At 45.4% G+C, this 23376-nt stretch overlaps 1 protein-coding gene across 1 annotated transcript in view; it reads right to left on the reverse strand.

The window, feature by feature from the left end:
• PREX1 (phosphatidylinositol-3,4,5-trisphosphate dependent Rac exchange factor 1) overlaps positions 1-23376 on the reverse strand; it is a 266433-nt gene that overhangs the window by 52517 nt on the left and 190540 nt on the right. The window contains exons 16-18 of the mRNA XM_056843986.1: positions 21760-21902; positions 11412-11504; positions 395-543 (exon numbers count right to left, since the gene is read on the reverse strand). Coding sequence (XP_056699964.1) covers positions 395-543; positions 11412-11504; positions 21760-21902 — 385 coding nt within the window. The remainder of the gene's footprint in view (positions 1-394; positions 544-11411; positions 11505-21759; positions 21903-23376) is intronic.

Consider the following 23376-nt stretch of genomic DNA (forward strand, 5'->3'; position numbering starts at 1 on the left):
TAAATTATTTTTTTATCTGTCTTTACGTACGCATTTGTGCAAGTTGAACCATAAAATGGACTTATAAAATGCTTATGCTTTTCTCATTGTGGTAGGCAAACAAACAAACAAACAAATGAATGTTAACTAATCTGAACAACTGGATTTGAGTCCAGTAGCACCTAGAGACCAACAAGATTTTCGGGGTATGAGTTTTCAAGGGTCAAAACTCCCTTCATCGTGCATTTGACAAAGGGATCTTTGACTCTCAAAAGCTCATACCCCGAAAATCTCGTTGGTATCTAAGGTGCTATTGGACTCAAATCAAGCTCTTCTACTGCAGACCAACAAGGCTACCCTCTGAAACTCTGAAAAAGTATCCACAAGCAACAGCTCCATTTTCTCAGGGTCTTACTCTTTAGACTTAGTTGCCACGAGAAGTCGAAGAGGCCGCCTAGAGCAGAAGGACTGGTTTAAGATGGTGTCCACTTCCTGAAATGGGCGCAGGAATACTAGGTCTTCATTAATGGAATAGATTTTCCGTCCAACCTGCAAGCCAGCCATCTGAAAGGACACACAAACAACACACATTGTCTTTTGAGCCATGCAGGGTAAAAGGTACATTAGACCACTGGATTTCATGTTGTGTTCTGACCAACCTAGAATTCCTTGGACGCTTATTAATAGCTGGCTATTGTAAAAAAAAAAAAAAAAATCCTGTGTAGGGCTGCCCTTGGAGATAATTCAGATTTTCCAGCTGGTATAGAATACAGCTGTTCAAAGTCCGTCTGATACAGGTCACCATGACCATATTTAACTTGTTTTACAGCAGATGCGGTGGCTACCATTTTGCTTGTGGTACCTGAAGGACTGCTTCTGTTCATTTGAGCCCAAGCATGTTTTTAATATCTAGCTTAACAGTTTGTCAAGGGATGAGAGCAATCTAAACAGGACACGTTTGAGGGCCAATCCACACATTATAAAGTCCTTGTGCCTTGTGTTTCTATTTGGGAGTTCCTTGCTGGGAACTCAATTCCCAGGTGCACACAGGTCTAATTCGGATCAGGACCGCATGATGCAAGAAGGGCCTTAGGCCTCCCCCCATGCCATTTTCTTGATCTGAAAAGGCCACAGGGGGCTGCTACTTGACTCATTGGGGAAGCTTATACGTAGCCATCAGTACACAATAAGTTTCCCCAGTGGGGTTAACAGCTGTTCCCTAGGGTTGTTTCAGGCAAATAAAATAGCATGACCGGGGGCGGGGGGCGGGGGGGGGGGCAGATAGAAATTCCAAGCACACCTTTCACAAAAAGCCCTCATGGAGTACACAAGATATGAACCGGCCTAGAGTAACAGTCTACATTATTGTTTCTTCTGAAAATTTCCTGCGATTCATATTTCTTACAAGTCAGTAAATTGTCTAGATATGAGACACTGGCTTTCTCTAGGAGCGATCCATTGGCAAGGCCAATGGCCAAAAGATGTTGGATAAAGTTCAATGAATTTTCAGACATCTGCTTGTTAATTGCTTCTTCCAAGCAGGACAGCACTCAACATGCCTCCCAATGGTATCCGTCTTTTATTGTGATTACATCCTAATAAGCTCTGGGTTTATCGATTACAAATCTGTTCCACAATTAACAGTGCAATCGTAAGCAGAGTTATACCCTTCTTAAGTCTACTGAAGTCAATGGGCATAGAAGGGTGGAAATCTGCTTGGGACTGCACTATAAAACTTGCAAAGACTGAAGAAGTTCAACAAATCCCTGTGATGTGGATTTGTTCTACCATATACATAGGTAATGTTTTGCTGTACAACTGAAGAACTCCGTATAGCTGGCTATATGGCTTTTGTGATTCTGGGCATGCATAGCAAACTTGTGAACTGCAGTGTGGAATTCAGCTTCCTAAAAAGCAGGCTCCAAAGTTTTAAATAGGACACATTTTTAGATTTTCAAAAGCAGTCAGTTACGGTATTGTAGTGCAAGCAAGGTCTACTGAAATTTCAGAAACAAAAGCAAATGAGATTCTGAGCTGTCAATGGGATGGACTTTACCATCCTGTCCTGCTCTTCCTCCTCTTTCTGACTAGCAAAAGCAGAAAAATTCATACAAATGGCACAGAAAATATACAAACCTGATTGGTTTGCATAATTTATGCCCATCAGGATTTAGCTCTTATAGTTACATACTATTTTTATTTTTAGTACACATAGCCCAGCCTATACAAGTGACAGAGTTACTTGAAATATTAAAAACATTCTTAAAGGTGCTCATTTGCCTATACTTAGCTAAATTTGCATGAGCCTCTCCTCCACCAAAGTCCAATTCGGAATGCCTGCTACAGGCAACAATAGAACAGAGGTATATCTGGGGTCTCTGCCTCACTTCCTTCTCATTACCACCTCCATGGAGGTTACATATGAAAGAATGGACAAACATTTGTGTGCACTGTGACAACAGCACACATGCATATTATGAGACCTCTGAGCTATATCCTGAGTGTCATGCAGAACTGCTACGGTATAATGAGAAGAAGAAGAAGAAGAGTTGGTTTTTATATGCTGACTTTCTCTACCACTTCAGAAGAAGAATCAAACCAGCTCATAACTACCTTCCCCTCCCCTCAACATACACCCTGTTGAGAGCCAGCATGGTGTAGTGATTAAGAGTGGTGGTTTTGAGAGGTGGAGTCTGCTCAGGAGAACTGGGTTTGATTCCCCACTCCTCCACATGAGCGACGGAGGCTAATCTGGTGAACTGGGTTGGCTTCCCCACTCCTACACATGAAGCCAGTTGGGTGACCTTGGGCTAGTCACACTCTCTCAGCCCCACCTACCTCACAGGGTGTCTGTTGTGGGGAGGGGAAGGGAAGGTGATTGTAAGCCGGTTTGAGTCTTCCTTAAGTGGTAGAGAAAGTCGGCATATAAAAACCAACTCTTCTTCTTATGGGTCATATCTAGTGAGACCTGCCAGGGGCAGCAATGATAACTCCAGTCCATGAAGTCACACTGGGAGTGGGAAAAAGCCTTGACTTTTAAGACATTTCCTCCAATAACTAGATATGGTGCAAAAGTCACTGGGCCTTCCTACCTAATCACAACCATGGAAGTGTACATCCTCTACCAGATATGGTCAAAGGTAGTGGCTTTGGAGCAGATTGTTGGCTGGAGGGTGGGAATCAGAGTAAACCACCACATTCTTCAGTGGAGGGAGAGTGAAGGCACAGAAGTATACAGTCATGGTATTCAAACAAGAAGTCATTCTATCTGACTGGGAAGGTCCAACTGCTATAGGATCCAGAGGTAAGAGAATTTTGAAAGATAAAAGTAAAAATAGCAACAATGTGCTGCTTTCTCCTAGATTAAGAAGGAGAAAAAGATTTTAAAAAATATCCTGAACTGAGATCAGTAAACCTGACCAAATATTAAGTCATAGCTGACATTTACAGCAGCCAGATGTTTCTAGGAAAATAGGGTTTATATAAAGGCTGACCTGTTTTTAACAAGTTCAGATCTTGAAGATGAGAACAAAGTATTGGCCTGGGAGCCAATCCCAGCATAACATTTTTGCTCCATGGAGGAGAACATTTGGAGGAACACATGAAAAAAGTATCTGCAGGTATCTTATATGAAAGATCTGCAAGTTGTCCATTCCTGCTCTCATTTCTAGAAAGCCCACATCCTCATAAAATAATGTTTTACGTATTTATTCTTCCATTGCATAAATTGCATAAGGAATTTATAAGTGCTTTGAGTTATATCCTAAGGGTAGATAATTCACAGTGGGTAGCCGTGTTAGTCTGTCTGCAGTAGTAGAAAAGGGCAAGAGTCCAGTAGCACCTTAAAGACTAACAAAAATATTTTCTGGTAGGGTATGAGCTTTCGTGAGCCACAGCTCACTTCTTCAGAAAGCTCATACCCTACCAGAAAATATTTTTGTTAGTCTTTAAGATGCTACTGGACTCTTGCCCTTTTCTCCTAAGGGTAGAGTTAGCGTGAAACACCTAGCATTACCTTATCCTTCAGATCTTGTCTATATACAGAGGATATATTTTCCCCAAGAGCTCAGAATGCTTCACTAGGCACAGAATACAGCTTCTTGAGAAATCTTTCATTTTAAAAAAAAAAGCAAGTTCCCTGTCCTTGTGGCTGGGAAGATATCCTTGAATATTTGAGCAACTACCTTTTGAAATGTCAGAGGCCCAGGGAACAGATGAAGATTTTTAGCAACCAGAATTATAAACTTTAATTTAGGGTAGTGGTTAGAGTGCCCTGACCAGGATGGACCAGGCTAGCCTGATCTCATCAGATCTCAAAAGCTAAGCGGGGTCGGTCCTGATTAGTATTTGGATGGGAAACCACCAAGGAAGTCCAGGGTCTTTATGCAGAAGTAGGGCTGTTGGAAAAAAAAAATCTGTAAAATTCGGATTCGGCAAAATCCGGCCTGTTTTGCTCCGGGAAATGCCGAAGTCCGAACTCCCCCACTTCGGATCCTTAGAATTTGGTGCGAGATTTGAGTTCGGGGGGAAATTTGGCCGAATAAAGCCATAAAAACCACATTCCAGCCATTCCGTGGCTGCAGGGGGCGCATTTTGGGGGGTAGAGCCCCAAACTTTCAGCGTAGCTTCAGAGGAGCCTTCTTGCAAGAACCCCCAAGTTTTGTAAAGATGGGATCAGGGGGGGGAATATGGGCTCCCCCCGTTTTCCCTATTGGGATGAATGGCAAATCCAAGGCAAAACCTCCCGTGCTAACCATTGCAATGCAAAGCAACACGTGAGCGACCATGGAAAGGAACAGAGGTGCACTAGGCTAGCTATAGGAGCAACACGCGACCTTTGGAGTGTGCAATTGAAATTTGCAAACTCCAAGCCAGAGGCAATCTAGCTGTGCATTGCATGCTATTAATTAACTCAGCAAAAAGGAAAAAATGAGCAGGTGACTTGGACCGTGCAAATATATTGTGAGTCAGATTTTGCAAAAACATTTTTGAGCGAGCAGCAAAACAGACCGTGCAAAAACAACAACCAGAGTTTGTATTTTCTGCCCTGCTCCTTCTTCTCATGGTGGAGGGATGCTCCCCCCTTATGCAAACGACCCCACCAAACTCAAGTAAGTCTCACCAGCACAACCCCCCACCTCTCCAACCAATATGGCACCGCAGTGCACCCCCCAAACGGGGAAAAAATCCAAGACGCAGGGGATCTCATGCAAGCCGCCCTATTGCACTCAACCCCAGGCTAGGGGCAAAAACAGGGAAAAACACCAAGGAGGAGGCACGGCCTGGGTGCCGAGCGGAGAGAGATTCGCTAGCCGCCACACAGACTCAACTTTAAACTTTAAAACTTTAAAAGCAGTACACACACTCCCGCAGAGGTGAGAGGTCACACACCCCTCGGCAGAACGGGCGAAAGCCTCCTTTGGCTTCCCCCCCCCCACAGAAACTGCCCCACACACATACAGACTCTGCTTCCCCCCCACACACACACATACATACGGGAAAAATTATAGATTAAAGCCCCAAAAGGGGTCTTACTGTGGATGTCTTCTGTTCCATCAGGAGGGACTGGGAGGAGTGGATAATCCAATATGATTCCATTTAAGCACGGGAGGTTTTGCCTTGGATTTCTCGCTCTCGAGATGCACACAGGATCAGCTGATCCCATTCATCCCAATAGGGAAAAGGGGGGACCCCATATTTCGGCCCCCCGAACCCATCTTTACAAAACTTGGGGGTTCTTGCAAGAAGGCTCCTCTGAAGCTACGCTGAAGGTTTGGGGGCTCTACCCCCAAAAATGTACCCCCTGCAGCCACGGAATGGCTCGAATGTGTGCTGTAACTGGAATAAAAATGCACATTAAGGGGGGGACCCCTTTCAGGGCCCATATTTCGCCCCCCCGATTCCATCTTTACAAAACTTGGGGGTTCTTGCAAGAAGGCTCCTCTGAAGCTATGCTGAAAGTTTGGTGGCTCTACCCCAAAAAATGTGCCCCCTGCAGCCACGGAATGTCTCGAATGTGTGCTGTAACTGGAATAAAAATGCACATTAAGGGGGGGACCCCTTTCAGGGCCCATATTTCGCCCCCCCCTGATCCCATCTTTACAAAACTTGAGGGTTCTTGCAAGAAGGCTCCTCTGAAGCTACGCTGAAAGTTTGGGGGCTCTACCCCCAAAATGCCTTCCCGGAGCCACGGAAAGGAGAGAAATGTGCACACGCACCCCCCCACGGGGATCTCTCTCACACACAAACAGATACTCTTTCTCTCCCCGGGCCGCGGAGCAGCTGGGCTCACGTGCTCAATCACGACTGATTGGTTAGAAGAAGACCCTGCTTGGCCACCGATTGGCAGCAGGAGAATGCTGCTTACTAACTGACGGTTATGCTGCTGCGCCGAACCCCGAATTTGTCGAATTTATTCGCCGAACACCCCAAACTCGCCGAATTTGGCTCCCCGTTTTCCGGCCTTTTTTGAGTTTGGTTCCATCCAAACTAAAAACCGCCGAACCGGGGGAAATTCGGATGTTTTTCAATTCGGGATGAACCGAATCGACAGCCCCATGCAGAAGAAGGAAATGGCACTCATATGCAGTGGTTGGAGTGCCCTGACCTGGATGCCCCGGCTAGTTTGATCTTGTTAGATCTCAGAAGCGAAGCAGGATTGGTCCTAGTTAGTACTCGAGTGGGAGACCACCAAGAAAGTCCAGGGTTGCTACGCAGAGGCAGGCAAACCACCTCTGTTGATCTCTTGCCTTGAAAACTTTAAGGGGTCGCCATAAGTTGGCTGTGACTTGGTGGCGCTTTCCATCACCACTGATTAAAATGTCACTGGGATCTGGAAGATTCAAATCCCCACATTTCAGTGAAGTTTAGTGGGTGACTTTGGGTCAGTTACTCTAGTTCAGTCTAACCTGCAGGCTTGTTGTGAGGATGAATTAGAGAAGGGAAGACCATATATGTTACCCTGAGCTCCTTGGAGGAAGGGTGCTATAAAAATGCATTAGCTGTATGCAAAGTAAGGGAAGAGAAACTATGCAAATTAGTACAAAGATATGGATTGCCTAACTGCAATTTTAAAGTGTGGAATACATACAGCTCACAGGTATAATTGACCCTTACCCACATCCTTATTTCTGTTCTGGGAGCCAGCATGGTGCAGTGGTTAAGTGTGGTGGTTTGGAGTGGTGGACTCTGATCTGGAGAGCCACAAGTAGGCATAACAACATGAGAAGAGCCCTGCTGGATCAGACCAGTGGTCCACCTAGTCCAGCATCCCCTCTCACACAGTGGCCAATGAGTTGATTCCCCACTCCTCCACATGAGCAGCAGACGCTAATCTGGTGAACCGGGTTGGTTTCCCTACTCCTACACATGAAGCCAGCTGGGTGACCTTGGGCTAATCACACTCTCTCAGCCCCACCTACCTCACAGGGTGTCTGTCGTGGGGAGGGGAAGGGAAGGTGATTGTAAGCTGGTTTTATTCTCCCTTAAGTGGTAGAGAAAGTCGGCACATAAAAGCCAACTACTCCTCCTTCTACAGAGCCACCTTTAATGACATTAAGGTCTATCTAACTAAAAAAAGGGAGGTTGCTGTCAAGTCACATCTGACTTATGGTGACCCCTGGTGTGGCTTTCGAGGCAAGAGGATTTCAGAAGTGGATTGTCATTGCCTGCCTCCTATTCCTTGGAGGTCTCCCATCCAAATACTTGCCAGAGTTGACCCTGCTTAGCTTCTGAGATTTGACAAGATCAGGCTATCCGGGTCAGGGCATTAAAAAAAAAACTTTACATTGAAGTATTTAAAAACAAAAGTCTGAAAAACGCCAGGGAAAATACACTGTGTACGGTAGGCGATGCTGGTCCCCCCCCCCCGAATCAGGAGCGTCAAACCACTAGAGGGTTTTCCAAATGGTCTACAGCTGCTGCACTGGCACTGAACCATATGCCGAATAGCTTTGTAGTATTCAAAGCGCAACTGAATCTGGCGCATGAATCTGAGCATGGTAGTGCAGTCGAGACTCTATGGGTAAACATAAAAGGAATAAGAAATAATTGTGATATTCTCGTGGGGGTCTGCTATCGACCACCAAACCAGGCAGAGGACTTGGATGGGACACTCCTAGACCAGGATTCCTCAGGAGGTGGTAAGCTCTCCTTCCCTGGAGGTTTCTAAGAAGAGGTTAGATGGCCATCTGTCAGCAATGCTGATTCGTGACCTTAGGCAGATGATGAGAGGGAGGGCATCTTGGCCATCTTCTGGTCACTAGGGGTGTGGGGGGGGAGGTAGTTGTGAATTTCCTGCATTGTGCAGGGGGTTGGGCTTGATGGCCCTGGTGGTCCCTTCCAAATCTATGATTCTATGAAGAGCCCAAGAATGCAATAAAAAGTATTATCGTAGGTTTAAAATCTTTGGTGAACTGAGCCAGCAGTTCCCCTGTTCGCCGGGATCTGGATGCTTTCCCCATTTGTAGCAATATTTTAAGGGAAAAGAGGGCAAAAGGGCAGATGGTGAAAGCAAGTTATTCTTGGAAAGTCAAGAAAAAGATTCCTTAGCAAATCGTGCGCTTCTGTAGTCTCAAAACACAAACAGATTCCCCCCCGCCCCCGGCACTGAATGTTCAATAGGCAGCTGTCCAAAGAAATGATGGAGGGAGAGATTATTTTTCAGGCAGTGGTTTACCAAGAGCTTCATATTCATAAAATCGTTGGCTAATCTCAACAGATAAATCTTGGTGTAGCCAGAGACCATATAGCAATAAAAAACAAGGAATCTCGCCCACAGTCATGTGCCCAAACAAACAGTGAGAATAGGGTTGCCAACCTCCAGGTGGGGCCCGGAAATTTCCCAGAATTACAACTGATCTCTCGGCTACAGAGCTCAGTTTCCCTAGAGAAAATGGTAGCTTCAGAGAGTGAACTCTATGGCCCTAGGCTTTCCCCCCAAATATCCAGGAATTTCCCCACCCAGAGTTGGCAACCCTAAGTGAGAAGGACAGATTCTGAAGAATCATCTCCATTTCTAAAGCTAAGCACGTCTGAGCCTGCCCAGGACCTGAATGGGAAACTTTCTGGGAACTCCTTATCAGCGGCTTAGAGCAGTTCTTAAACTGTGGTTTAAAACTGCCAGCGGGCAGGGGAAAGGTAGACTCAGCTGTTTGCAGCATAGGCCCAAGAGAAAATGAAAGGTATACATTATGCTCTCTCCTCCTGTGTTGCCACCAACCAGGAGAACGCAAGGACAACAGTCCTGCCCGCCCCTCAGTGGCTTGGACCAGGCGTCTACTGCCAAAGGTTCAGGAGATAATGATGGGCAAAGCCAAAGTCAGGAGAGGTGAGAACATGATGGAAAGATGAGAACGGACCATGAAGCTAGAGCATGGTAGAGGGGCAAGGAAAGAGAAAAGAGCAGACAGCAGGAAGCAGAGGTAGAATCCGATCATTTCCTCAAACTTCTTAGGGGTTGTTTTTTTTAAGAAGTTAATTTCTAGCGACTGTTCTTGGACACCTACCTATCTTTCTGTCTGTCCATTTATTGCTGGAAGCCCAACGGTGGGCCTTAAGGTTCCAATGGATTAAGTAAGTAAACCCAGTTACCGAAAATTCAGAAACCCCTGGCTTGAAGGGGGGATGGGAATTCTAATTAAAACAAAGCTCTACCAGAATACTGGTACCTAATAACTTGGAAAGGAAAGGCTTATACATCAGGGTCTCCCACCAGGATGGAAACACTCTATGAGAGTATCAGTTTGGTACTGCTGTTAATAAGCATCCGGGCAAACTACAGATTAATATTGTCGAAGGCTTTCACGGTCAGAGTTCATTGGTTCTTGTAGGTTATCTGGGCTGTGTAACCGTGGTCTTGGAATTTTCTTTTACAGATTAATAGTTGGGCTTCTGTTTTCTGGCTCCCCCGTCCATTCCTCTGCGTACTTCCTCAACCAAGTTCACGCTGCTTCCCTAGTGTGCACTTGGTCCTTCTCCTTAGTGGCTATGGAAGCAGTGGCAAGGATGGTGCATTCTAGGCAGCACTTCCAAGCATGTATGAGTGGCTCGTGACTAGGATTCAGTACACGTCTCCATCTTGGAGGGTGATGTTCTACCACCCCTTATTGCTGCCACTGCTAGTGACAAGGGGCACAAGTAGGCATAACAACATGAGAAGAGCCCTGCTGGATCAGACCAGTGGTCCACCTAGTCCAGCATCCCCTCTCACACAGTGGCCAATGAGTTCCTCTGGAGATCCAACATACAGGCCATAGTGGCCAAGGCCTTCCCGTGATGTTGTCTCCTGGCACTGGCATTCAGAGGTCTACTGCCTCTGAATGCAGAGGGACCCTTTAATCACCACAGCTAGCAGACAGCAATAGACTTCTCCTCCATGAATCTGTCTAAACCAGGCTTGTCCAAACTGCGGCCCCCGGGCCGCATGCAGCCCAGGACAGCTATGAATGCGGCCCAACACATACTTAAACTTACTTAAAACATTATGAATCAGCTATCATTAGTGTTAGTGTATTTTATGTGCAGCCCAAGACAATTCTTCTTCTTCCAATGTGGCCCAGGCAAGCCAAAAGATTGGACACCCCTAATCTAAATGCTCTTTTAAAGCTATACCTGTGGCCAACACTACATCCTAGGGAGCTTTCCTGCCCCCTTAAACTGAGCCCCGCTTGAAGAGGAAGAGGAGGAGGAGGAGGAAGTAGAAGAGTTGGTTTTTATATGCCGACTTTCTCTACCCCTTAAGGGAGACTCAAACCGGCTTACAATCACCTTCCCTTCCCCTCCCCACAACAGACACCCTGTGAGGTAGGTGGGGCTGAGAGAGCTCTAACAGAGCTGTAACTTGCCCAATTTCACCCAGCTGACTTCATGTGTAGGAGTGGGGAATCAAACCCAGTTCTCCAGATCAGAGTCCACCGGTTGAAGCAGGGCCACTGGACTGTCCTTAATTAGCACTGTCCAGATCACTATTAAAGAGTCACCTGGACCCTGCCAGTAGTGCTGTTGCTACACAAAGGCTTGCTGCTTCCATCTGGCACAATGTACTTTTGCTCCACACGTGTGCTATTTGACACTAGTCTTCACACTGCCTTGCTTTTCAGGTCTTGTGACACAGCATGAGGCAAGCCATCATCTCTCTGGGATGGAGGGGTAGGGAGGCCCTGCTGCCTTATCGCTTAATGAAATTACTCTGCAAGAATATGGTCAGAAAGGAGCCAAAAACCTACCAATGCACAAAGGCCGTTTGTCGTTAGAGGAACTACAAAAAAAAAAGAAAAAAAACAGAGAGAGAGAGAGAGAGAAATCCTCAATTTCCTTCTCACTGCCATTAAAATGAAATGGGCTTATGCATATTATTTTGGGGCCCTTTCAAATGATTTGCTCTCCTTTCCCAAGCTAAAAGGGAAGCATTTACAGATGTCAGAAAGTTTCACCTCTGCATGTGACCCCCGACGAACAGACTTCACCACAAGGACTTTGTTCTTTTCTTCTATGTCAAAGCCGTAGTCCTCCTCTTCTGGCAAAACCTGGGAGAGAAAAAGCATCTTTGAGAACCAGGCAGGTCCTGAGATTTACAGTAATTGGTCCCTAGCTGAATAACTTATTTTCCTGGCCAACCCAGAACAAAAGGTTGTTTGCTTTAAAACAAAAGGTCGTTTGCTTTATCTCCCTACTACATTATACTCAATATAGTTCAATAAATTTAGAGGGGTATAACCCTACTTAGGAATGTACTTTTATAGAGTTTTAAAGGTTTTTAATGCAGCTTTTGGTAGCATTTTTATGTCATATTTTATGTACTGTTGTGATACCCCAGAAAAGAAAATCTGGAAAAATTAGAGGGGGAATTGTTCTCCCTCCCCAGATTTTTCCGCAGTGTTTCCAGTAGACAAACTGAAAAGTTTGGAGAGCTCTTAAAAATGTGAAATATTTTCTCTGCTGAAACAAATGAAATCTTTTTAAAGAGCAAGGACTACTCACTTAAAACATATAGTTTGAAGAGTTTTTTTAAAGTATAAGACATTTTACAGCATTACCCAATAAGATAATGATAATGGTAAGTTTTGCATACAGCATATTTTCAGTGCCTAAACTGTTTAACTGAGACTACTTTTATCCACAGTGCATATGCTATAACATGTATGATGATAATACACTATTGAAGAGGGCAGCTTTTTCAGTGTTACAGAGTTTAATTGGGCATCAAAATATGCTGCTAGTCTGGCTGCGAAAGTAAAAGATAGTTTCAGCTGAGCAGGTCTGAAGAGATAGCATATTTATTGTCCAAATCCACAAGTAAGGAATAAATAATACACTTCCTTTTGTTTGCCACAAAATTTGTTTTCTGCTTCCATCTTTCCCCACTACCTCTCAGATGGAAAAAAATAAGGTGCATATGCCAAGGTAGCACAGAATGAAGCTGTTTACAGTGTCCTCTCTTTCTCTCTAAAATACAGTCACAATTCTGCTCGTAGAAACCTGCGTGGAATCCTAAGCTTAGAAGGCCTATATCTGCTTAAGATCACACTGTCAGCCATTTATAAAGGTAAAGGTCCCCTGTGCAAGCACCAGGTCATTCTTGACCCATGGGGTGATGTCACATCCCGACATTTTCTAGGCAGACTTTGTTTGCGGGGTGGTTTGCCAGTGCCTTCCCTAGTCATCTTCCCTTTACCCCCAGCAATCTGGGTATTCATTTTACCGACCTCAGAAGGATGGAAGGCTGAGTCAACCTTGAGCCAGCTACCTGAAACCAACTTCCGTAGGGATCAAACTCAGGTCGTGAGCAAAGCTTTGCACTGCAGTACTGCAGCTTACCACTCTGCGCCACGGGGCTCCATTGCCAGCCATTTATACTACCATGTAAAATAGTAGATTTTTATATGCTTAGCTAAAGATTAATTGCGCATTTCATATTGTTAAAGCAACAAAAGTTTCGTTTTGATAAAAACAATTGTTGTGTGATTTCAAATTTTGCTACCCCCCCAAAAAAAAAACATTTATAAAAAAACATAGCGTCACAATTTCTGGAAATTTTAGCTCTATAATTGTGAGCCCTTATGAGGGTCAAATCAGAACCATGTTGCAACATACAAGTTTACTGTTTTAATCCAAAGGCTCATTTCCCTCTTCTATGGTCTGCCAGGAATTTTTTTTAAAAATCACAGGCAAAATAAGTGACTTATCCTACTCTAACTACTTTTATACTGTTAGAATTCAGTCCTTATGTGGTTCAAAGGAGTATGATTAGCTCATCAGCCTCCTTTTGTTGGTGTAGTTCATCATAAGCACAAGACACAAGAAACTGGGCCTTCTTCCCTGCAGGAACTAGAATATACAAGCAAAAGGCGATGCTCTCTCTAGGATACCTATAATTTAAAGTAAGGGTGGGGGAAGCCTATTCAGAAGATAGTGCAATTAAGGGAAGACGTTTCAGTAAGGCTGGTGCTGAGGCTGGATCCTCCTAACAAAACATTCTGGGACTGGGAACAATGGTGCACAGGAGGATGCTGAGTTCAAAGATTTCCTTGCAACTCAGCATCTCACCAGTCAAGCTTTGTCCTTGCCCATTTGTCAAGTGGCCTCTCCATCCTCTCGCACAAGGATGGCTTTATGGCCCTGTAAGTTCTGAGGCCAATTGTGACTGGGACCGGGATTTGGGCTCTCTGTCTTCCCATTTCTCCTTTGGAGGGGGTTGCGGGATTGCTAGCCCTTGTCTGGAAAGCAGGTTCTTTCAAAACTCCAGAGTGAAGGGTGTAATTAGCTTTTACAATTCAGCTGGAGTCACATGAGGAAGCTCCCACCCCCAGGAAACCTTAACCCCTGAGAAGTTTAACAAAGCAAAGCAGTTTTTAGTAGTGTTCATTGGAGATTCACTGCAACTTGAAACGGCTTCGCTGAAAACAACAGGACGTTTCTTTTTAACATCTCTTTGCGTTTAAAAATAAAGTAAAAGGGGCACCCATGGTGTTATCAGGGTGTGTAAAGCTACCCATTACAGGATGTTTCACCAAAAGAATGTGAAAGCTCTGTATTTATCCATCCAGTCTCTTCTTAAGGATTGAGATGGATAACAATAATGTTTATATGCTACTAAAGGAATCTTTCAGAGGAATCCCAGGCAGGGTTACGCCCTTCTAAGTCTAGTGATTCCAAACTGGTTAATCACTTGCCCTTTTAAAATATGTGTTAAGCATTTCAGTGGCAGGGGCGTTAGCGTAACATACCAGGGAACTCAGACAGGGGACTCTGACAACAATACCCTTGCACCTCCATGGCATCTTGCAAGCAATGGGGACTGCTAATCTGATCTTGTTCTGCTAGCCGAGGGAACTGCTAACCTGATCTTGTTCTGCTAGCACTGCAGACACCTGGGAGGTATATTGCTGCTTTCAGCCCAGTGGGAATCAGTTCTAGTTACCCGATGGAACTCACACTTAGCCTTTCTACTTCAATTCCTCCCCTTCCCCTTACATTGCAATTTACACTTGAAAGACTCCTGGGATAATTCACACCAAACTTTGACTCCCCCTCCCCAAAAAACCCTTCCCCATAAGATTTCCCAATATGATTTTCCTTCACCTTTCTATCTGACAAAGTGGGCTGTGACTAGGGTTGCCAGCTGTGTGCTGGGAAATACCTGGAGATTTTTTGGGGGTGGAGCCTGAAGAGGGTGGGGTTTGGGGAGAGTCCAATTGCCAAAGTGGCCATTTTCTCCAGGGGAAATGACCTCTGTCGCCTGGAGATCAGTTGAAGTAGCAGGAGATCTCCAGCCACCACCTGGAGGTTGGCAACCCTACCTGTGACTCACGAAAACCCGTATTGAAATGCATGTTCATTTTCAAGAAGCCACTGTATTTCTGTAGCTATTATATAAACAGCATTTGTGCAAATGCTAGTGGCTCTAGCTGAGGGTGTGCACTCCCATCTGCCTGCAAAGGTCTAACAGGGCCCAGATGAACAACCATGAAGAAGAAGCAGATGTCTACCCAGGTGCACATCTACATTGCCAGCATATGCGTGAACCTGCTTTCGCACGCGGGCCTCCCTTGCTGGATCAGAAGAAAAACGTTCATGGGTATAAATACGTTAAAAATTTAGAGATAACAACCAGTTGCTTTTCATTAGGATTAAAATGTGGCATGGGAAAACACCGTGGAAGGCCCTGCTTAACAGAGAAGTTCAGCATGACGTGTTCAGTTTCTCGTAGATATTTCAGAGGTTGCCAGCTCTATAGGCATCTTGACTTTTTTTCCCCAGAAGGAAACTTCCAGGAACTACCCACCCCTCAGGCCTCATTCCTATTTCCGAAAAGCCCACCAGTTATAAATCAAAAAGGAAATATCAGGACATTGCTACATTTTTAACATCTGGGTGTAGGCCTGAGGTTTAATTCTCTTTTTGACTGCAGATAATTTTGTGTATTTTTTCTTAGCAGGACAGGATCCATTACCATGAACTGAAACAATTTTGTAAGCAAATGAAATTAAGTATTTGTTTGAAGAGCGTTTTCTTCACACTGGAATAATTTTCCTTTGGCATCCGTACATTTTGTTTGGCAGAAAATATCTGCTGTTTTATCCTTCATGCGTAAGGTCAGGAAGAGGGATAAAAGACCAGGGGGAATACAGAGAGGCCACTTGAGCTTAGCCTTACGCAATGCACCATATGTTGCAAAAGCACAGAGCGCATTTCAAAACCCACTGGGGTAAGGCAACCTACCTTTACTCCAGTTTAAAAACAGCCCTGATAAAGTAATATACGAGTACACGTGATGCAATTGTAAGTCAGCGCTCCAGACTAGAAACACGAGAATGTGAGCTGCTTCTTGCAGTTTAGATCTTATACATTATTCTCAATAGAGACTTGCAGCCAATGAGGGCTATCTGAAGCATTTTTCTACTGCACTGTATGAGCATGAACACATGAAGCTGCCTTATACTGAATCAGACCCTTGGTCCATCAAAGTCAGTATTGTCTACTCAGACAGGCAGCAGCTCTCCAAGGCCTCAGGCTGAGGTCTTGCACATCACCTACTTGCCTTGTCCCTTTAACTGGAGATGCTAGGGACTGAACCTGGGACCTTCTGCACGCCAAGCAGATGCTCTACCACTGAGCCACAGCCCCTCCCCTCCCTCCATCCTAGGTGTATGCCTGAAAATATGATGTGTGACTCTAGACTTCATCACGACCTCCAACTACAGAGCAGGGTAAGAGGTATCGAGTGGGGCCATGCCCTAGATAGAAGCCACAGGGAAATGGCTGCAGACCAACCAAGTTGCCATGCAGATGCATGGAACTGTGCAGAGCCAGCAATGGGGCCCAGAAGTAGCATACATGGCAGAAAGAGGGACACCACCTTTACCCCAATACCCCAAGGGCTAACCATGCCTGACAGTTCCATCTCTGTGGCAATGGAAATGCCAGGCTGAGCCCCACGCTGAGAAGAGAGAAGGGTGGGGCATATTCAAAAAGAGGCTGGATAAAAAGGCAAGACGGCCCAAACCAAGGATAATTCCTTTGGGGGCCCCTTAGGAAGCACTGAAAATGCATCTGCAAACAGGAATAGGAGGAAACACGTGACAAATACAAAACCTAGGAGGGAGGACAGCTAGCTAGAGCTTTACAAGATAAAAACAAGATAATTGCTGTGTGTCAGCATATTTGGAGAATCACTTTGGGGCCACTATGTAGGTGGTATAAAACTAAATAAATAACCTGGCCTTGCCAAAGGGCAATTTGTGAGCCATTTGGGATTTTGATGAGCGAGACAATACATCTCCTGAAGTCCAATTCGAAAACAAAATTCTTTTCACTGTGAACTGAAAGTACCCTGACATTCACTGGCTTGCTGGGGAAATCACCACAATCAGTATGGACATTTGCTTATCTGAAGTGTCATTTGCTAAATGATATTCACCTTGCTCTTTTGACCTTAAGGGACCTGTGTATCTTAACTCATGAGCATTTCTCCTATAAAACACAGTGCTACAGATCCCAGCTGTTGACAGCAGAAGGACGCTTAAAACACTGACAGCAACTGACTCGCCAGCAACTGGCACGTAAATCAATTATTCAAGAGCCAAGCCATTGCCTTGCACCTGCTCACAAGACCCTTTTTCAGCGATCACCCAACTGATGCTGCCGTCCTACAGGGAATAAACCCAGCAATTCCAAACACTGAAAATTGAAAACTTTATCAACTAAAAGACAGGGTTCTATTGGGGGGAGTGGGAGAGAGAACTTAATTGCTCATCACTAGCGGCATCATGCACAGCAAACAACAGGGATTTGGGATATCCACACAATCCCATTTTACATGGGAATCGCAACAGAACTGAATAGGGTATCTGACGAGAAGAATTGTATTTCCCAATAACAAAATGCTGCCATCCAAGTTCTGGGGGAAATGCAGTGGAATAGCAATCTGTTGGGGAGATGTTTGGATGGTACACCAAAAAAAGAAAGAAAGAAATTAGCTTCAAAAATACAACCTTGGAAGGGTTCAACGTGTAACTTCAATAGGTTCCTTGTATAAAAATGATTCTATCATAAAGACATGACAAACATATACAGACCTGAAGTATGAATGCTCCAGTAAAGAACTGAATGTAGGAACTGAATAGGTTTTAGTACAGTTCTATGCAGAGTTATACCCCTATAGGGTTGCCAGGCATGGCAACCAGTGGGAGACCTGGGGTGGCGGAGACATGGGGGACAGCCATCAGTGACAGCATGCCGTCGATTTCTGGGAAAACCTGAAAGTGATATTATGCTTCTCTAGGAAATCCCTGGAAATTCAATGGCAAAACCATGGAGTTTCCAGAGATTCCTGGAGAGGACTGATTCCCCTAGAAGTGATGTAATGCAGTCGGCCTGATGACCTTTAAAAAAATTCTCCCACCTCCTCTAGGAGCAGCTGTAGGAAATGAGGGTCAGGGCATCCCCTGCCCCTACTGGGGGCTGGCAAGCTGGCTTCTAACTCATTGACTTCAGCGGACTTAAAAGGATGTAGCTCTGTTTAGGATGGTTCTGTGAGATCTATCGGTGTCCTGCTTACAGATCCGATCCACAAAGTTTGTGAAATATGGGGGATTTTTTTGTTGTTGCTGTTAGTTATAATCGGCATTCAGAACTGCTGATTTATGTGCCTGCTGCACTAAGAGGAGATACAGCAAGTCAAGAGCAGCTAAAGTCATCCACAGGAAAACAGTTTTTTTCCCCTTAATGGACTTTTGGATCCTTTCCTAGGATGCTGTTTCAGTTGCTGCTGACCTGAGCACTCTCCCTGCTCTTATATTCAGCCAACGAGGAGAGTGGTACAAACTTTGGCTCATTGTCAATCTGTAGACAAATAGCGGTGATGAAGACTCACTAAGATAAATGCACTCAAAAGTTTGAAAGAATGGAATAAGAGTTTACAGAATCAAAATCATAGTATGTACTTTATTTTTCGCTCCATAAGACTCACCTGACCATAAGACGCACCTAGTTTTTAGAGGAGGAAAACAGGTTTTTAGAGGAGGCTTTAAAGCAGAGTTCCTGGAAGCCGGGCGGTGGGTCTTGAAAGTTCTCCACGCTGCCATCCCAGGCAGCGCAGAGCACTTTCAAGACCCCACCCCCCCACCCGGCTTCTAGGGACTCCCTGGAAGTCCATGGGGGGTGTCCTTTAAACTCCTCCGTGCTGCCATCCCAGGCAGCACAGAGCACTTTCAAGACGCCCCCCCCCCGCCCGGCTTCCAGGGAGTCCCTGGAAGCTGCGCGGGGGGTGGGGGTGGTAATTAAACTGCTCTGCGCTGCCTGTCTAGGCAGCCTAGGCAGCACACAGCAGTTTAACCTCCCCCCTCCCCCCGCGCCTCCGGGTCCGAGGCTCAGCTGTTGGGCGGGGACCTGCCCAACAGCTGAGCTTCGGGACCAGGAAGCACGGGGGGAGGTTAAACTGCTCTGCGCAGAGCAGTTTAAAGACCCACCACCCCCTCCCCCTGCGCCTCCGGGTCCGAGGCTCAGCTGTTGGGCGGGGACCTGCCCAACAGCTGAGCTTCGGGACCAGGAAGCATGGGGGGAGGTTAAACTGCTCTGCGCAGAGCAGTTTAAAGACCCACCACCCCCTTCCCAGGACTCCCGGGAAGGGGGCGGTGGGGGTTTAAACTGCTCTGCGCTGCCTAGGCAGCTTTGCCCTTCTCCCCGGGGCCGGATTCACACACATTCGCTCCATAAGACGCACAGACATTTCCCCTCACTTTTGAGGAGGAAAAAAGTGCGTCTTATGGAGTGAAACATACGGTAAGTCACTAGACTAGGCTGTAGGTAGGGTTGCCAACCTCAGGTGCTAGCTGGAGATCTCCTACTATTACAACTGATCTCCAGTCAATAGAGATCAGTTCCCCTGGAGAAAATGGCCACTTTGGCCATTGGACTCTATGGCATTGAAGTCCCTCCCCTCCCCAAACACCGCCTTCCTCGGGCTCCACTTACAGCAGGTTTAAGCAATTTTAAAAAAATCAGTTGTCAACCACGTAACTCCTATACAGAGTTATTCCAGTCTGTGTCCGCTGAAATCGATGATCTCAGATCCAGACCCTCCATTATTGGTTTCTTCTTCCCAGAGTGTAAGTGCTGTAATCCAACGCCTAGAGTAATCAACTTGTAAACCTGCCAGCATCCATGACCAGGTCTTACAATCTTGACCTTGAAAATTTGCTCCTCCCTGCTTCATTTTTTTAATTTTTGTAACATCTGCCTTATGTTAGCATTCTATAGAACTTGAATGCTTGCACAGTTTTGAGTCATTTGGGTTGGCCTCAGTAAAAGGTATTACATGATTTCATTTCTTTTTCTGGATTTTGTATGGGCTAACATGGCTCTTTACAATTTCTTAGACCTGAGTACTTACTCTGCAGAAGATAGCACCAAACATTATGTCACATTCTAGAATGACTAAGGTCTTTTATGCATGGGCTGGATCTCCCTGCTTGGACCTGGGTTCATTGTACATTAAAGTAACCCGGATTGGGGGAAACTTTATGCATTGGCTTGAATGATTAGGGACAAAACTGTGTGCTAATTGAGCCATGAATACAGAAAAGCAGTCTCCCAAACTCAAATCAAGTCCCACTCCTTTAAATGCTGCTCTGTAATTGGCTTACCTAGTGAGAGATTTCCTCCCCCCCGCAAACCCAACTGCCGCATAAAAAAGCATTTTAAGAACAAAAAACAAAAAACGGAGCAATCTGAAAGGGGGGGAGAAATCCAACCCTCCTTTTTAAGAAGCCTTTCTCTAGATCAGAAAGAGCTCCAAGGTAGCAGGAAGCACTTGAATCCGCACCTCTTTACACACTGCTTCGTGATTGGCTGTGAGAGACACCAATCTTCTGTGTTTCCCCCCTAATGCAGTATGCATGCTCTGAGACTCCGGAATGAGCCAGGATCAACAGTTTAATTCAGGCCACAAGAGGAATGGGAAAAGCCGGGTTCGTTTTGCGTCGAAATAGCGTTGAGCTTCTAAGGAATGAGATAGCGTGCATACTGAAAAATTTAATCCTGGCTGAAACAGGGAATAAAGGAGGTTAAAGCGACCATGCATAAATGACCTAAGAGACACAAGTTAGGATGCAACAATACAGATTAAAAGCAGGCTCAGTTCCCAGGCTGGAGTCAAAAAGGGGCAGGGAACAGGTTTAACCTCCCTCTTAGAACACATCTCTTAATTTAATTTAATGTGTTTATTTAAGATGGGAGAGACCACCAAGGAATAACAGTGTCGCTTTGCAGAGGCAGGCAATGGAAAACTACCTATGTTCGTCTCTTGCCATGAAAACCCTACTGGATTGCCATAAATTAGCTGCAACTTGATGGCAAAAAAAAATCGATTAGAAAATTTATATGCCGCCCTTCCAGAAGAATGCTCAAGGCAGCTTACAACTAATAAAATAAAGCCATTAAAACACAAGCATTAAATACAAAGCCGTCAAAATGCAAGCATTAAAAAAATAGGCCAAGGCCATCCAAGAACTATCAATTAAAAACAAGCCAACACCATTAAAACAAGCCAGAGCATAACAGCAATATAAAATACATCAGCCTGAGCCTCAGGGCAACTTTGGAATTGTGAGAAAGGGGGATGGGTGCAACCACAAAATGGCTGCCACAGGAGGTGCAGCCAACCATAAAATGTCAATGAGTGAGGTTATGTGTAACTCCCCAATATTTCAGGTAGAAGCTCTGTTTAACATATGCCTTTTCACAATATTTTCTTGCATACCCACAGCTTATCTGCAGTCATACAGTGAAGATCCTCGTGCTGAGGTGGCAGATGCTGCTGAGGCGACAGTTTTTTAAAACCCGCGCAGCCTGTCAGATCTCAAATGACCAATCAGAAGCTCTGCTGGGCAAAAGCTCCCCCTGGCCCCACCCACTTTCTAGAAACACCCGGTGGACACCGAGAAACGTGTTGGTATCATCCGCAAGCGCCACACTGGGGATCCCTGAAATACACACTGAGCTGCCTAAAATGCTGTGGATGCTTCGTAACTGGACAGTTTCTCCCAAGATAGTACACGGCTCCTCTTCAAGGAAAAGTAAAGCACTACACTTTCGCAGTGAGTAAGCAACCAGCTGTCCCTACTTAACTCTGGGTGGCCTGACCGTATCTGACATTGGGGTGTACAATGTAATAAGAGAACTCAAGGCACCCACTTCTTCCTCCAGGAGTCCTTTTCCCCCCACCACACTCTCATAACGATGGGCATTTTGGGCCATTAAATCAGTGTATCGGTCACTTACCAGCAAGCTCTTGGCCAAGATGTTTTCAATAAGCTTGAAGTCGTTTCGTAACGGCTTGCTCTTGGAACTCGTGCCTTCCATCTCCTCGTCGGCATGAAAGCGGAAGTACTGAGACTCATCTTTGAACTCACTCTTCTCAAGAACTGGAAGCCAATAAGCGGGAAACAGATAAATGTGTCACAAACATGGAAAAATGCAACGGGACTATAAAAAACAACTGCTATGATTTTTTTAAAATGACAGTGAGCAAATCAACAATAATAACTCCAGATTTCTACATATTCTTTTGTTTTTAAAGCTTGACATGCACCGGCCATATCCTTCCTAGGGCACTAAGAAGCATGGCGGGACTCTTGGTGCATTCTTTCACACACAGGGAACTGTGTTTTTGGTTGGAGGGGACTATCTAGGTAGGGTTGCCAGGTCCCTCTTTGCCACCGGTGGGAGGGTTTTGGGGCGGAGCCTGAGGAGGACGGGGTTTGGGGAGGGGAGGGACTTCAATGCCACAGAGCCCAATTGCCAAAGCAGCCATTTTCTCCAGGTGAACTGATCTCTATCGGCTGGGGATCAGTTGTAATAGCAGGGGATCTCCAGCTAGTATCTGGAGGTTGGCAACCCTAGATCCAGAGTAGCCATCTGTGGGCGACTACACAAGGGTATAATGGATCTTCACTCAAGTATCTTATCTGTGTCTCCTTCGGGCCTTCATTTCACACTCCAGGTATTTCCCAACCCAGAGCTGGCAACCCTATCTGGATCCCTCCTACCCATCATTCCACCTCTGTGACATTTATCTTAGCTCTCCATACTGCTGGTCCCAGTGGCACAAGCAGGTCTGACATTCTGTCGCAGCAGACAGGCATGGGCCTACGTTTCGTGCTGCTGACACAGAATCCAAACATCCTAGGGAGGACACAAACAACGGCTGCTTTTCATCCACTTCTTGGGAAAATTCCAATGAGTAAACATAGGACCATTGTGAAGCTTCCGAAGGCCAGCCAGCGCCATAGAAAGACAGAGATTGACCGCAGCACTAAATTAACTTCTCAGCTGCATCTCTTCTTCTTCGGCAGTTTTAAAATCATTTACTTGGCTGGAATTTGTTGAACTAGTCTGAATACAGAGGCCATGTCCTAATATCCACCCTCTTCTTCTAAGGGACATACCTCAGATTGCTACTATCACAGCTAACCGTGAACGATTTACAGAACACTGCATACAATTCTGCTATATCTGAGTTCCTCTCTACTTTCTTCCATTTCACCCCCTTGATGCCCTGACCGAAATTCCTCCCATAACCTCTGTCTGCAGCCATTTTATTTGTCACTGCTTGTATTTATACAACAAAATCCACACAGAGTGGCCTTCAGAAACCATGAACAATGGCAGAACTGCACAAAATGTGTCTTGAAGATGAAGGAATTGTGACTTTGTGGCCAGTGGTTCCAAGTGCTGTATCTCAAAAAGGATACTGCAAAGCTGGACAAAGGGGAAAAGAGGGCAACTGAGCTGATTAAGGGGTTGGAGCATCTTTCTATGAGGAACACTAAAGCCTCTAGAACTTTTCAGCATAGGAAAATAGACGACTGAGTGGGGACATGACCGAGATTTATAAAA

Source organism: Euleptes europaea, chromosome 2, assembly GCF_029931775.1.
Source record: "Euleptes europaea isolate rEulEur1 chromosome 2, rEulEur1.hap1, whole genome shotgun sequence".
Lineage (NCBI taxonomy): Eukaryota > Metazoa > Chordata > Lepidosauria > Squamata > Sphaerodactylidae > Euleptes > Euleptes europaea.